At 35.9% G+C, this 14,833-nt stretch overlaps 1 protein-coding gene and 1 long non-coding RNA gene across 2 annotated transcripts; one reads left to right on the top strand and one right to left on the bottom strand.

Moving 5' to 3' along the window:
- Positions 1–1,478: 1,478 nt before the first annotated feature.
- On the bottom strand, positions 1,479–2,434 carry LOC119191306. Its single transcript, XR_005113416.1, has 3 exons — positions 2,292–2,434; positions 1,900–2,209; positions 1,479–1,561 (listed from the first exon to the last, which is right to left on the bottom strand). It is a non-coding gene; the product is annotated as an uncharacterized LOC119191306 (long non-coding RNA).
- A 5,264-nt stretch (positions 2,435–7,698) lies between these two features.
- Positions 7,699–14,813, top strand: LOC119191307 (alpha-(1,6)-fucosyltransferase-like; the record flags this gene model as incomplete). Its single annotated transcript, XM_037445211.1, is given in 8 exon segments — positions 7,699–7,903; positions 9,334–9,433; positions 9,913–10,050; positions 11,661–11,814; positions 12,390–12,563; positions 13,378–13,539; positions 13,835–13,909; positions 14,044–14,813. Coding segments are annotated over 8 exon segments (1,116 nt in total).
- Positions 14,814–14,833: the final 20 nt, after the last annotated feature.

Raw genomic sequence — 14,833 nt, 5'->3', positions numbered from 1 at the left:
GCAATATGATTAGTGCCTGGATTCGTTTATCAGTAATTTAGACATTGGAATGTAATTACGGTAACAAATATGTAATATTTTAAATATAAAAATTGCATGTTCGGTTTTTAAAATGATAAATAAAGTCGTAATAAGATTATCTAATAGCTACGGATGGATAGCACTGCTCACAAATATATACAAAAAGAAAAAAAAATATTTAAATTTAGAACAGTCACGTGATTTTTACGAGTTTAAAATATATTCTTCACACAGGGCATCCAACTTTACGTTTTTCTTTGCATTTATTACGTACTACATAAAGTGAATACATTTAACTAACAATTTAAATATCATTATTCTGTAATAAGTTGAAACAGTACATTGCTTCTGGCGATGTTCCAAAGTTTATTGCATTGATGGTTTTATCGAAATCGCAATATGAGTGTATTAACATATGTATTGAGTTTAAAAACACAACTCCGATGATCCCACACTCATTTATACATTGTATTTAATAGGACGCGGACTGCTTTAGTAGTTTATAGAAACTATTCTGTGTTTGTACTTTAAATCTTAGTACCACATATTATTAAAACACATCAATTCAATTCAATCAATTTTTTTTCTAGATTCGCATAGAATAGTCGACCCAAAATCTAAGTAAATCTCTTTGCGCGTTGCTATTATAAGAAATACGGAATCATACGTCATAGTCATACACTTCATAGCAAGTCTTTATAGACATATGGTCTTATTCATAATAAAACCCTTATCGAAGGTATAAATCGCAAATAGTTAAAACGTCCTATAAGCTTATCGAACCTTCGATAAAATTTCTTATTCATAATGGTTTCATAAACCTCCGATAACAAAAAGGCCTTTAAATGTGCACAATGTTGACATTTAGTTGTAAATAATAATTAAAATAAGTTCTACCAATTACTACCAAGTTTTGTCTCTAGAAACAGACAATAAAAAAATTTTTGTCATTGTCACAATGGCATTTGTCAAAAAAGTAAACAAAATAAATACAAGAGGAAGATTTATTTGATGTTCTCAAAATTCATTGTAAAACTTGGAAGAACGCATGCAGGAAATTGCGCTAAAATGGTTGGACATACGCACTATGATAGCCATCCTTAAAATATTCATATAAAAAAATATTAGGATAATATACAATAGTGATTATGTACCCTGGTGGCATTCAGCACAAATAAAAAAGTTAAAACAGCACAATGAAATATAAAAGGAATAAATCAATTTTATTTTTAGATCATGCTCATTGTGCCTCCTCAGACCCCACTTCCAGTAGAAAATATAAAGGAGATATGTATGTATCCGTTTTATGCTATAATCATGTAGGGATACTGTTGTATTAGGTAGGTCAAAAGTAAAAATATTTTTGAGGTCTTTATTGATTAAAATAACAAATAAAATAAATAAAACCTTTATTTATCACGTAGGCATATAAAAGGCTCTTATGACAAGTTAACATATAATCAAATATGATGTAAAATTTGTTCAGTACACAGATTAAGGCATGCATATGATGCATTAGTATACTATAATCCACCTCCACCTGGAAATATAAGGGAGGTATTAATTAATCATCATTAAGTAATTTAAATTTTATGCTATAATCCTGTGGGATACTAATGTATATTTGAATAAATATTTTTTTATTTCAATATTATGTTGAATGCTTATACATTGCATAATTTCAGGTTTGTCCCACATCTGCAGAATAAATTGCAACAGTAGAAGTGCAACACAGGAAAGAGTTGCATGCTATTCAGATGGACAATGAGCTCCAGTGATATAAAAAAAATAAAACTGATATATTAATGAAAGAAAAATATAAATTTTATAAAAATAAATGACAATGACTAACTTTAATTATGTTGTATAATTAGTTACCTTTCAGTGTGAACAACATTAGTCTAGATTTTGGGTCAATGATGATAATTATAGTTGATTCTGACACCTCTTCAGTATCGGACACACTTTTCTGTGGCATATATCTCTCTTTGAGCAATTGCAATGTTGTGCAACACTGCAAGAGCCATAATAGTAGTCTTCACATTGCCAAATTTTAGATATGCTATGGAACAGACATTGAAAATGCTGTTTCCACACACCAAAGTTCTTGTTGCAATATCCGGGAGTTATGAGTGCTGCTTTGCCATCTAACAATATCTCTGATCTGAAGATTAGCATCACAAGTCACCTACAACAATTCTTGAGTTTAGTTTATGCAATGAAGTAGACCTAAATTAATTTATAACTTTACATATTCCCGAAAATCTTACCTGAACAACAACATTGAGGGAATAATATCCTTTTCTATATAATATTAGGCTGCATCACAACCATATTTTTAAATTTTATATGGGTGTAATAAATACAACCAATTATATATGGGAATTCTTTTACATGGTGAAATTCTAGCCTTAACAAGGGTTCCTCTGAAAAGAAGTGGAGCATAAATATAATCTGCAGCATGTAATACGAGCGCACGCTCCACTCTCATATACCACTGGTAGTGGCTTAAGATAATCCATAGAGGTCTGCAACATCTTGCATCTATTAAGAAAACGAATCTAAAAGTAGCTCATCATTAGGTATACGTACTTACCGAAGTCTGTATAAATATGGAATAGGATTAACTTACCTCATGACGATTCCAACATGTCAATGCAGTTAACTAATACTTGCAATTCTGGTGATCTGCCACAACCTATACGGTGAAGCTGCAACTCTTGGCGGACTATCAGTCACTTATAAATGCAGCCGTATGTTTGGAAAAATGATACCGTTTACGGAATTCATCATTATCCAGAGAAAACGGATCGAATTTCTGACGACACATTTTTCTACCTAAAGCAGCCTAGCTTGCATTTTTAATACGTAACTAAATAAAATTACTTCTTGAAACGAAAATTATGGGCTACACGGTCGAAATGTTGTTTACTTCTAAGTACAGACTGACTTTGGCAACAAGCGTCAAACACGAAACAGCTGACCGACATCAGCCATTTTTTTGATATCGAACGCTTAAAATAGGTGTAAAGACGGGCGTCAGGCTCGATAAATCAAAGCATCTTTATCGGGGACTTTTAGCGCAATTGAACCATTATGAATACAAATTTTTACATGCCTCTGATAACGCCCAGATAAAGTTCCGATAATTCTGATAGTGTTATTATGAATAAGACCATTATATTTTAAATCAATACGAAAGAGATTAATTTCTCTGTACGAAATCCTATAGAGGAAGCGTCGTAGACATCATTTTCTCCGTTTCTCTATCCAAGGAGGGGTCAGCCGTTAACTCGATATCCTTTGAATATAGGCTGTACAAGAATATTGTGTAGATTTTAATTTGATTTATGTCTATTGTAGTATAAAAACACACGAAAAATTATTTAAAAATTATACCATCAAGACTCAAGTTTATATAAAAATTAATTTAATCCTCCCGCCATAAAACGCATTAATGCTACCACTAGACTAAGAAATCTAAGATATTATCCATAATGCCCTATTCCGAACTACGTCCGTAACACAGTCCATTCAGAGATAGTGTCTAGCGAAGTATACCTCCCGTCTGACGCGGGAACAAATAACATTACGTTTCAAAACACAGATATTAAAATTGCACCAACTTTATTGATCAATTACGAGTTTTGAACGATCTGGGATCTTGTTTGTAATGGTCTAGCAAAGTATGAAATTGTCAAAGGGAAGTTAATCAGGCCTTTTAAATATAAACCGTTTTAACTTAATTAAAATTATCCGATTGCATAAGACGAGAATTCTCGGATATGTGTCGAGACACATATCCGAGAAGACATATACGTACTACGCTACGACTAGCGTAGTACGTATTTGGGCTATGAACTCTGAGATCGTTAGTTCGATTATCGAAAGGGGCTAAGTACATAAATTTGGTTTTGTTTACTAGGTGGACGAACCCGCGTGTAAAATCTAGCGGGTTATAAAATTATACATCAAACAAGCAGTCGGATGCACCACACGTTACTAAGTTTTTGCTACATGTGTATGCTTAATGACATCTCGTTTGTTGGAATTCGTATTTAAATTACAAATATAACGAAATAGTTAGTAATTATCTTTTTAGGTAAGGTTACTAAATAATTTTATAACCTGATTTTTTTTTTTAACAAGCTTAAGTATCTGGTGAAGTGGAGATACTCTATTTCGGAATCAAACAATACTTTGTAATTCAAAGTGTTGAATGGTGTTTCTACTGTTGATGGGCGGTCGTATCGCTTACCATCAGGCGAATGGCAGGCTCGTCTCGTTATTCAAAGCAGTAATAAAAAAATGTTAAGTATAGGCAACAGAGACACACGTCGCCTATAATTAGATGAACAAACACAGTCCCACACGTTTGTCAACACGCGTGTTGGTTGTCGCCTAATCGCGTTAAATGATAAGGGGGCGTTTCCGAACTTAACGATAGCGACAAATTGTAAGCCGCGATCGCTTATAGGTTATACTGTGTCGCGTCTTGTTAAAGGGCGGTTGAGAACTTTCTGATATTAATAAATTCTAGTCTCCCAATTATGTGGGATATTGCACTGCTATGATTCAATGTAAATGATTTTGTCCCCAAGGAACATCGAGATGTTTTGTAATTATTATTTTACGACCGTCCGAATAACAAGTGATGGCAGTTTGATTATGAATATTATGTTATATTTACGCATAAGAACTGTATAATATTTAACAATTTTATTTTCCTTGATTCAGTCAGTGTTCTGTAGCCAGCGAGTGGTATCCACGACTGTCGCCAGCAGTTTGTCGCAGTAGTTTTGTCGGGAACCGTACCTTAACGTATATTCGCGTCATTTGGCCGTGCGGCCGTCGGTCGACGACACGATTTCGTCACGCATCACATCAATAGGATATCTGATGGACAATTTAACCCAATGAACTTTATAACCGATAAAAGGATTATTTTGTTGCTAGCCAAGAGGTGACCTGTGCTCTTTGCAAAAAGATAACTATTTTATTAACATCACAAGTATTTTATACTTGACCTGTTAGTAAGGAAAATATATTCTAAATATAATGTCGACCAATTAAATGTATATTTTAGTTGTCGAATTAACTTAGTGCATGACGATCGACGTCAAAAATTTAATACAGGCAATACATTTCTAAAACACATTTTCGAATGTAGGAATTTAAATTCGAAAATTGACACACAGTTCTGTCGTTGCTGATGTTTACGCAACGTGTGGAGAGTCCATTAATTTTTTTTTCATATTGTTTTATTTTAATATTGACCACAAGTACTCAACATTTATGCCGAAAAATGTATGATGCGGATTTCATAGTGACAACATTAGCTTACGGAGACTTAATAGTAAACAATGACGTCACAGTTCAATGTACCGTACTATGTACCTATATAATATATATCTCTACATATATTTTCGTTTTACTTTTATAAAGTAATATCGCTAATGTTTTATTTAACGTCTTAATGTTTGCTCCCTTTTTGTTATTTTTGTGAATTAAAAAGTATGTTCAGTACCACGTCGATGGCGTAGTTGTATTATGGTCCTTTCGCAGTTCTAAGGTCTCGGGTTCGATCCCTGGGTCGTGCAAAGTAATATTGAGTTTTTCTACTCCGTATCAGTCTGGAGTCTGGAATTTGTGCCCGATATATCGACAGGCACGCCTCTTGTTACATGATGGTATGAAATACACACAACAGAAAGTGGATGTAGCAGCTCCGCCTCTGCCTACCTCTAAGGGATAAAAGGCGTGTATTTGTGTGTGTGTGAGTGTGTATGTATGTATATGTTCTCCGTCAGGTATCCCTCTTTCACATGCCAAGATGAAGTTATATATACAAAATTGAGATGTCATGTAAATCAAGTGCAGAATTTAGAACCGTTACGCGACATGTATTCTTTTATTAACAACTGTACGCGGTTACTTTACGTAAATATATTTGTGCAGTAACTTTCCTGTTTACGTTTTGTTAGCAGTACTTAGAGATGTTGGGATGAACCATTCTCTGGTAGTATGTTTTATATGGTAATTGACTCTTTACGTTCTTATAGAAACACACGATGGTTCTTTTAGAACCTTCTGTTATTAATATTATAAATTCGAAATTTTGTGAAGACGTTTGTATTTTTAATTAACATACTTAAAAAATTAACGAGGTTACTTATGTTCGACTGTATTTTTTTATTTCTTTGAATGAAGACACGATCTTGCCGCCTAATGGTAAACGATACGACCGCCCATAAACAGTACAAACACCATCCAACACCATGAATAACTAAGTATTGCTTGGTATTTTACTACACTCGCCATTGTAAGCCATGAGATGTTAAGTCTTATTATGCTCAATAGTTACATTGGCTACAATGTATGCATTAATTTGTTCAACGATTTCTGTTAATTGTGGATTATTTTGATTTTATTTGTGTTATAAGAAGTAAACAAAGAAATTGATGTTTGGTTTTGTATAAAATTTGGCAAACAGATATAGTCCTGGATTTCACGCACTCTACTTTTTCACCCCTAAAAGTAGGACTTTTTTTCCTGATGAAGCCAAGGAATCAAAATCAAAAGCGTAAATATTTTATTACGTATAAGTATATATAAAAGACTTGCTCAGGTGGTTGCTTGTCCTCAGTATATGGTAATAAAATAGCCAGTGATATTTAGGTGTCGTCGGTTCCTCATTATCAACAGTATTCATTGAAGCTGTAATACATTACGTAATCGCTCTCGGGTCAACACTTCATCGTGTTTTTAATCGGCGCGTCAGAGGTTAAAGGTCATGTATTTGATAACCGAACGTAGCGCGGTGGACAAGTATTGTTACATATTTTAAAGCATTAGTATTAAATATCACATTTGGAGTATTTTTCAAATGGTTGCGATTTAATAATTAAAATGCGAATTTTACGCTGCAAAAAAATCATGTCGAAATGAGGACCTTCTTTTTTTGAAAAAAATAAAATAAAAAAATGAGCGTAGTTTGTACTCCTATTTAACAAGAGACGTTACATTTGCTTACTATAGTTTTTTCTAGTCAAATTCACTTTATAGCTCGTTTTTTTTACTACTCCAATGTTTGCGTCGCATTTATCGATTACTTCTTTTATGATGTCAACAGTTTTAAGATTAAGTAACGATAACAAGTTCAACTATTAATTACTTATTTCTGAATAGATTTTATGGAACCCCTTTCTATTATCTATCAATTAACTACAATTTATAATGACCGTCGAACATAGGTAATAATATATACGCCAATTATGCCGTTGCGTGGTCGTCATTTTAAAACATAAGGAAAATCGACTTTGGATTTATAAAGATAGAGCTCTATGCTATATGTAGAAAAATACATTATTAAGAACAAAGTTTATTTAAATGCTCTCAAAATAGAAAAAAACTTTAAAATGAATCAAACTTTGTTTTAAACTTTATAGATACAAAAACTCGTCACGAGATTTACTTTTGTAGATAATACAATAATTATGTAACTTGGTTTTAACAAAAGTAAATCTCAGGAGCTTTTATATCTACAAAATCTACAACCTCCACAAAGTTTTATTCAATTTAATTTTTTTTCTCTTTAGAACATTTAAATAAAAACTTGTTATTATTAATATTTTTTACCATTAATTTTACACCAATAATTTTATCCGCGACTCCACCATGTTTTTTCTATTCCAGGGCTGCGGTTTCGGTTGTCAACTGCACCACATAGTGTACTGCCTCATATTCGCATACGCAACGGAACGCACCCTTATCCTAAACTCCAAGGGATGGCGGTACAACACAAAGGGATGGGACTATGTGTTCTATCCCATATCGGACAGTTGCACCTCCGCGTATGACGACAAGGTGGTGCAGTGGCCAGGTGATTATCAACCTCAATGTGTTTGTTATTGTGTTTACATTAGCATGTAAGTAGGTAATAAGGCATTTTTTTAAATGATGCATAGGGTAGTAGTAGTACAGGATCCTTGGTACACTTTTCATCGTTTATTACTATCAAGCTGATTTTTCGTGAGTAACTCTAGTCTAGTGAGACTAGACGCCCAAGTTTTTGCTTACAGTAACGTTGGTAAATGGTAGCTTAATAGGGGTAGCAAGGATAAAATATGTTGATTTGACGAATTTTAAAACTTATTATATAATAATATAATATATTAAATGGTAAATGGTAGCTTAATAGGAGTAGCAAGCATAAAATATGTTGATTTGACGAATTTTAAAAACTTATTACTAACCGAATTTTTCTTTGTTAATTATCGAGATAATTATCTAAATAACGTGAAAAAATATTTGTCCTAAAAAATATAAAGTTTTGTTAGGGAGTCCCCTCTCCAACATGTATCATAAAGAAGGTCATAAAAAATAATTACTAACGAACTGATTTTTTATTGGTTAGCTAACATTTGCATAGCTTACTACTCACATTGTCCTACAAATTGTAGTATAGTAATGTAATTGTAATTGTAGCTACTCACGAAAAATCAACTTGATAGTAATAAACGATGAAAAGTGTACCAGGGATCCTGTACTATAGTGTCAAATATAATGACAGTCGAATTGTCTTAATCAAATGACAAATACTAATTAAAATTAGTCACCGAATCCAAAATTGGTATCCAGCATATAGGTAACGTTAAATTGTATTTTTGTTTTTAATCGTTTTTGACGGTGGTATAATTTTTTTGTTAAAAATTATTTTTCCTTTTTAGTCAATCTTTAATTATTCATATATGCAGTGATGTCATATAAGATATTTTTGGTTAGTTAATTTGTACAGGATAATAGTTTTATTTGATTCGGTAATTAGTGCCCAAAAAACAGGTTACCAAATGTGGCAACAGTCGAAATATATGTTGTTTTACAATTGGAAGTGTTGCGTTGACCCCACATTGTAGTATCAGGGTAGATGAAGAATAAATAAAGTTTACTGTTGGTAGGTCTCTCATGTGAGAGTCCGCTTGGATAGTTACTACCGCAATATCTATTTCTGCCGCCGAGCAGCAGTGTGTAGGCACTGTTGTGTTCCAGTTTGAAGGATATTGTAGCCAGTGTCACTACTGGACATAATGAGACTTAACATATCATGTATCAGGATGGCGAGCGCAGTGGAATACCAAACAATACTGTGTCATTCAAGATGTTGGATGGTGTTTCTGCTGTTTATGGGCGGTCGTATCGCTTACCATCAGACAAACAAGCTCGACTAGTCATTCAAAGCAACGAAAAAAAGTAAAGATTTTATGGAATCATATATCTTGAATGTTAAGTAAGTTTTTCCTCTTTTTGTTTCAGTATTGTACGACGCGAAGGTGGTGTCGTTGCCGTTCATAGACTCTATATCGCAGAAGCCAAAGTTCTTGCCGCTCGCCATACCCAAAGATTTGGCGCCCAGGTACGTAGATAAGGGCATGAATAAGTCTTTAACATTTCAACATGTAGTTTTTCTAATGTTTACAAGAATTTTGTGAAAAAACACATAGTATCACGCCTTTGTCCTTATAGGGGTAGGCTGAGTTGCTATGAGTCCAGCCACTTTTCGCCTGTGCGTTTCGGGCCATGATGTGATAGGGGGCTAGCCTATCGGCAAATCCGGGACAAATTGCAGACTCTGGGCTGACACAGCAGTAAAACCCAATATCACTTTCCGACCCGGGATCCGACCCGGGTCCTTGTAGCGGTGTCGTACCGCGCACGCAATACAACTACGCCACTGAGGCAGTCGCAACAATTTTGCGATAATTTTCCACGTGATAACATTGAACCATAACAATATTCAGCATTTGATATTCTGCACAGTTAAAGTGGAAATAGTTATTATTACTATCGATGATCGATAAAGATTCGGCATATAACTATCAGTATGTATTCCAGGATAGTAAGGTTTAACGGCGACCCGTCGTCGTGGTGGATCGGTCAGATGCTGAAGTACATCCTGAAGCCGCGCGTCGCCATGCAGAAGGCGATCAACGAGACCATCGCTAAGATGAACTTCAAGACGCCTATAGTTGGGTGAGTTCGATTTTTTTATTCCTGTGAATGACGAGACGAGCTTGCCGTTCGCCTGATGGTAAGCGATACGACCGCCCGTAAACAGTAGAAAGACCAACACCTTGAATTACAAAGTATTGTTTGGTATTCCACTGCGCTCGACATCCTGCGACATGAGATGTTCTTATTATGTCCAGTAATTACACTGGTTACAATGTTCTTTAAACCAATCACAACACTGCCTACACACAGCTGCTCGGCGGCAGAAATAGACATCACGGTGGTACCTACGCTGGCGGACTCTCACATATGAGAGACCTATCAGTATAATTACTATTTTCGTTTCCTGTTTTGTTTTTTGCCCCTATTTACGGAGGCTATGTATTATCGAAATTTTTGACTATCGCTCCATACGTCTGCATTTCAGCCTCGAACATGGAGTGAGAGCTTACTGTAAAATTTCTTATGGAGTAAGATTCCTCAAGTCACTCAATCTCCTTCTAAAATATATTCTTTTAATGCTGGCAGCATCATGATTCTTTTGGTTTTAATACCCATCATCGGCGTTGCTTGTTTATTCTATGGCTTTAAATGGTTAGGTTAGGTTGGGTTGTAATATAAACCCATAATGCTGTAATGATTGAGAATTGTTTATTAAAGAATATTATGAAATATTAACTTGTCTATTATCTGTGTCAATTTCAAGAATTTTAATTAAATACCCAATATAAACATTTTATAACCTGTACCCGGTTAAAGTAATGCATATTTTATCGTCAATAAAAATTAACCTAATGAAATACAGCAATAAAACGAACGTTGCAGTTTACGAGTTTCGGCGCGCCATTGTTATTCTATTTTATCGTGAGATTAGTTGACGTAATTTTATACGGCTAAGAAACTAAGGAACGGCGCAGTGTCAAACTATTTTTGACATTGTTTTCAATGAAATAATATTCAAAATCCATTAACACAATAATAAATTGCATTACATTGTTGTGTTAATTGATTTTGAATATTATTTCAATGAAGACAATGTCGATAATAGTTTGACAGTAATAATTTTCTGCGCTGCATTCCGCCATATCTGCGCCGGCCTTTAGCGTGTATTCGCTGGCGATTTTTTCAGTGGTTACGTTAGTAATAGTTATTAGAATCAGTGTTGCATAACACATTATTTATATTTTTATGTTTAATACTCATAGAAATTATTATTACAATGCCTTTAGGACTGACAGTGTAGATGTAGACAAACGAAGCATCGCTTTTTCTTAAAGTTGGTTACAAGTTACAACCATAGATGCGCTGCTGGAATTAAATTATTGTAATTTGAAGATTTGGGCATGTTTGGATCTCGAAATATCTCACTGATGACATACTAGTAAGCTGTCACAATATCGGTTATCCGTGAAATAATATCGACGGTTGAAAAGCTAAATGATATAAGCGACATTTTTTTGCGACACACATGTTTTTTAAAAGTTAATTTTTTCGAAAAATAATGTCGCTCATGTCAAATAGCCTTCAACCGTCGCTATTATAACCCCGGTCTAACTGACCCTTTTAATTTTTTTAAAAGCATTTACACAAAACCTTTGTGGTTTTAATAATAAGTACAATTTATTTTGCAGTGTTCACATAAGGAGAACGGACAAGGTTGGCACGGAGGCGGCGTTCCACCACATCCACGAGTACATGGCGCATGTGAAGGACTACTACGACCAGCTAGAGCTCACGCGGACTGTCGACGCGAGGCGCGTCTATCTCGCCACCGATGACGCTAATGTAAGTAGCTGCTGACCCCCCACCTACGATACACTTAACCTCCTCAGGTTAAGTGTATTGTAGGTGCGGGAGAGGATAATATGGTGGCTGATGTGAGAGGATTTTGCTTGATGAATTTAAGGTTATTTTATGTTAAAATGGGAGTGAAAGGCAATTGTCGTATCATTGTGAATGCAGTTTTTGAAATAACGTCGCCAGTAAATAATGCAAATTTTTTGCCTATAACGTGATCATTCCCTGTCGGCATGTTGCAAAATATTGCCGCTATAAACTTGTAAGCGACTAACCAGCAGACTGGCACTTGAAAAGTCTACTTTAGATTCATCAAACCCCTCACTCGGTACTGTGGTGGTATAAACATAGATGTGAGACAGCAGCAGTCGCTCGCAAACTGCCTAATGAATTAGTCAAGCAATAAATGTTTCCAATTGTGCTCCCATTTTATTTATAACACGCCACCTAAAATGGTGACCTTGACGTGATTTGAACATGCAACCTTGAAGGTAAAGCAGTTCAAAGTAACAGCTATTTGGTACTGATGGGTACTCCTAAAATCCATATAATTTGGTCTGCAGGTATTAGAAGACGCGCGCAAGAAGTACCCGGAGTACACGTTCCTGGGCGACGCGTCCATCGCGAAGACCGCGGCCACGCACCGCCGCTACACGCCGCTGTCGCTCACCGGCCTGCTCGTCGACCTGCACATGCTGGCTATGTGCGACTACATCGTCTGCACCTTCAGCAGCCAGGTCAGTACCGCCCCAGTGTCCCGGCCAGCTTGTACCCTTTACATCACCTGAATCAACAGATTGTACTATTGGGATCGGGTCGAGATTCAGTAGCCAGGTCAGTACCGCCCCAGTGTCCCGGCCAGCTCTACCCTATACACCACCTGAAGACGCAGAGCGTACTATTGGGATCGGGTCGAGAATCAGTAGTCGGGTTAGTAGTGTTAGAGGATACTGGGGCAGGTTTAGATCACAAAAAGAGGAGACAGTCAGGTTAGTACTGTTCGGATTGAACCTAGGTTCAGCAAATAAAATATCTCGTTGAAGAAATTTTTATGATATGAATGAATGATAAGCGAGCCACTCGTCCGATGGTCGGGGATCATCCATGAATAGTACGAATCAAGGGGAAGGGACGGGCAGCTGCTCCATAGAGGTTCTAAAACTCGAATGAATTTACCAATTCGTATCCTAATATTCCGTACGCTCAATTATGCTCTGCTCTATGCTATTGTTAAGGCAGGAGAGGGCGAGTGGGGGAGGAACATGCGCTCTCGACTTTACCTACAATTAATACTTTTCTCATTTCTCATATCAAACACCCCCTCCTCTCCTCCCCCTCCCTCTCGGCGACGCTCTTGGTACGAATGATGTTCAAAATTTGTAAACAGTTTGGTACCCGGACCGGTTTGTTCTGCTGGTAAGCAGTAACTAGGTTATGGCCCATAAAATATTCCTTACGTATTTATTGTCTAAATACTGACATTAACATTTACACGATTGTATTGCGTCAGTAGTAATCAAAATGCATGTGTTATGAACGTTTTACCCGTAGGTGGGTCGCGTCGCGTACGAGATGATGTGGACGAATCGCGTAGACGCGTCCAACAGCTTCTTCTCGCTGGACGACATCTACTACTTCGGCGGACAGAACGCGCACGACCGCGTCGCCGTCATGTCCAACACCGGCGGCAAGAGCCAGGATATATCGTTTGAGGTTAGTAATAATATCAGCTTATTATACTATCCCACAGCTGGGCATAGGCCTCTTCTACTGCGTGCACTTTTCGCTACTCTTAGCGTGGTGGCCTTACCCTTCTCAGTGGCCTCAATTTACTTATTATTAGGGGTCCTGTGACACTCAAAAACTAGCTTTATTTGCGGAGAAATGAGGGTTGTTTTCCGGTTATTAGGTGTTCAATATTACAATTTGCTTTTATATATTAAAAAAATTTTATATACATTTTAGATTTTTTTTAAATAATAAAACACGTATATTTTTCATTTGTCAGGCGGGTGACAGAATCGGAATCGCCGGTAACCACTGGAACGGTTACGGACGTGGGACCAATAAGAGAACTAATGTGGTGAGTTAACACATATTTTTTTGTGATCAAAATATTTAGGCCACTGTAAAATCTCATGAAAGGGGGCGTATAATGTAAATACTCTATAGTAAACAAATAATAATAACCTGTTACAATAAACAATTTTTTTCCAGAATGGTCTAATCCCGTGGTACAAGACCGCGGACCACCTAGTGTTGTACCCGTTCCCGGAGTACAAGCAGGTACCCCAGTACTCCGACACGCGGCAAAAGAACTTATAGACCTTGCTCAACACGCACACTTGACCAAAACCTAAAAATAAACCCGACTTACGTTTATGCTCTGTGCAGGGTGATACTATGAGAATATCGATAAAATTGGTTTTATCGATTTTTGTGTCGCAAATGATTGGATAAATGACAATTTTAAAATTTTAGGAAATTAGTGAATTGCACCTTTCCTATCTTTTAACTCTGCAGGGTATTGTTTTATGTTAGGCACGTCCTGGAATATCGATAAAATTGATTTCATCGCGTTTGTCATGGTTGAGTAGAAGCATATTTTAACTGAAAAAAATAGCGATACACATTATTAAACTCAGTGCAGTATTCATTTGGGTTTCAGTACATTTTGGGATAGCGATAGAATTGTTTTATCGACTTTTTTTGTCGTGGATAGTAATTATTCTCCTTTATTTATCAAGAAGAAAAATTAATTTAGTTTGCACATAAATGTGTTCAAGTTGATAACTTTTCGGCACTGTTTCGCACGAATGCGATTATAATGTTTGTTGGAGTATTTGTGAATAACTAAAAAGCTCGTTATGAAAATTGTATATTTCCAAGAGTGACGTGCTGTCTTGAAATTTCTAAACGCTTTCGCCTTATATTGAATAGCAAATCGCTAGTTAATAAAATTAAAATATATCCTGCGTCTGTGCAGGATAACGTTTTTCTGTTTGGT

The sequence above is a fragment of the Manduca sexta genome, unplaced genomic scaffold, assembly GCF_014839805.1.
Source record: "Manduca sexta isolate Smith_Timp_Sample1 unplaced genomic scaffold, JHU_Msex_v1.0 HiC_scaffold_133, whole genome shotgun sequence".
NCBI classification, from domain to species: Eukaryota; Metazoa; Arthropoda; class Insecta; order Lepidoptera; family Sphingidae; genus Manduca; species Manduca sexta.
Note: the sequence above shows the minus strand (reverse complement) of the source record. Positions and strands in the feature narration are given on the sequence as shown.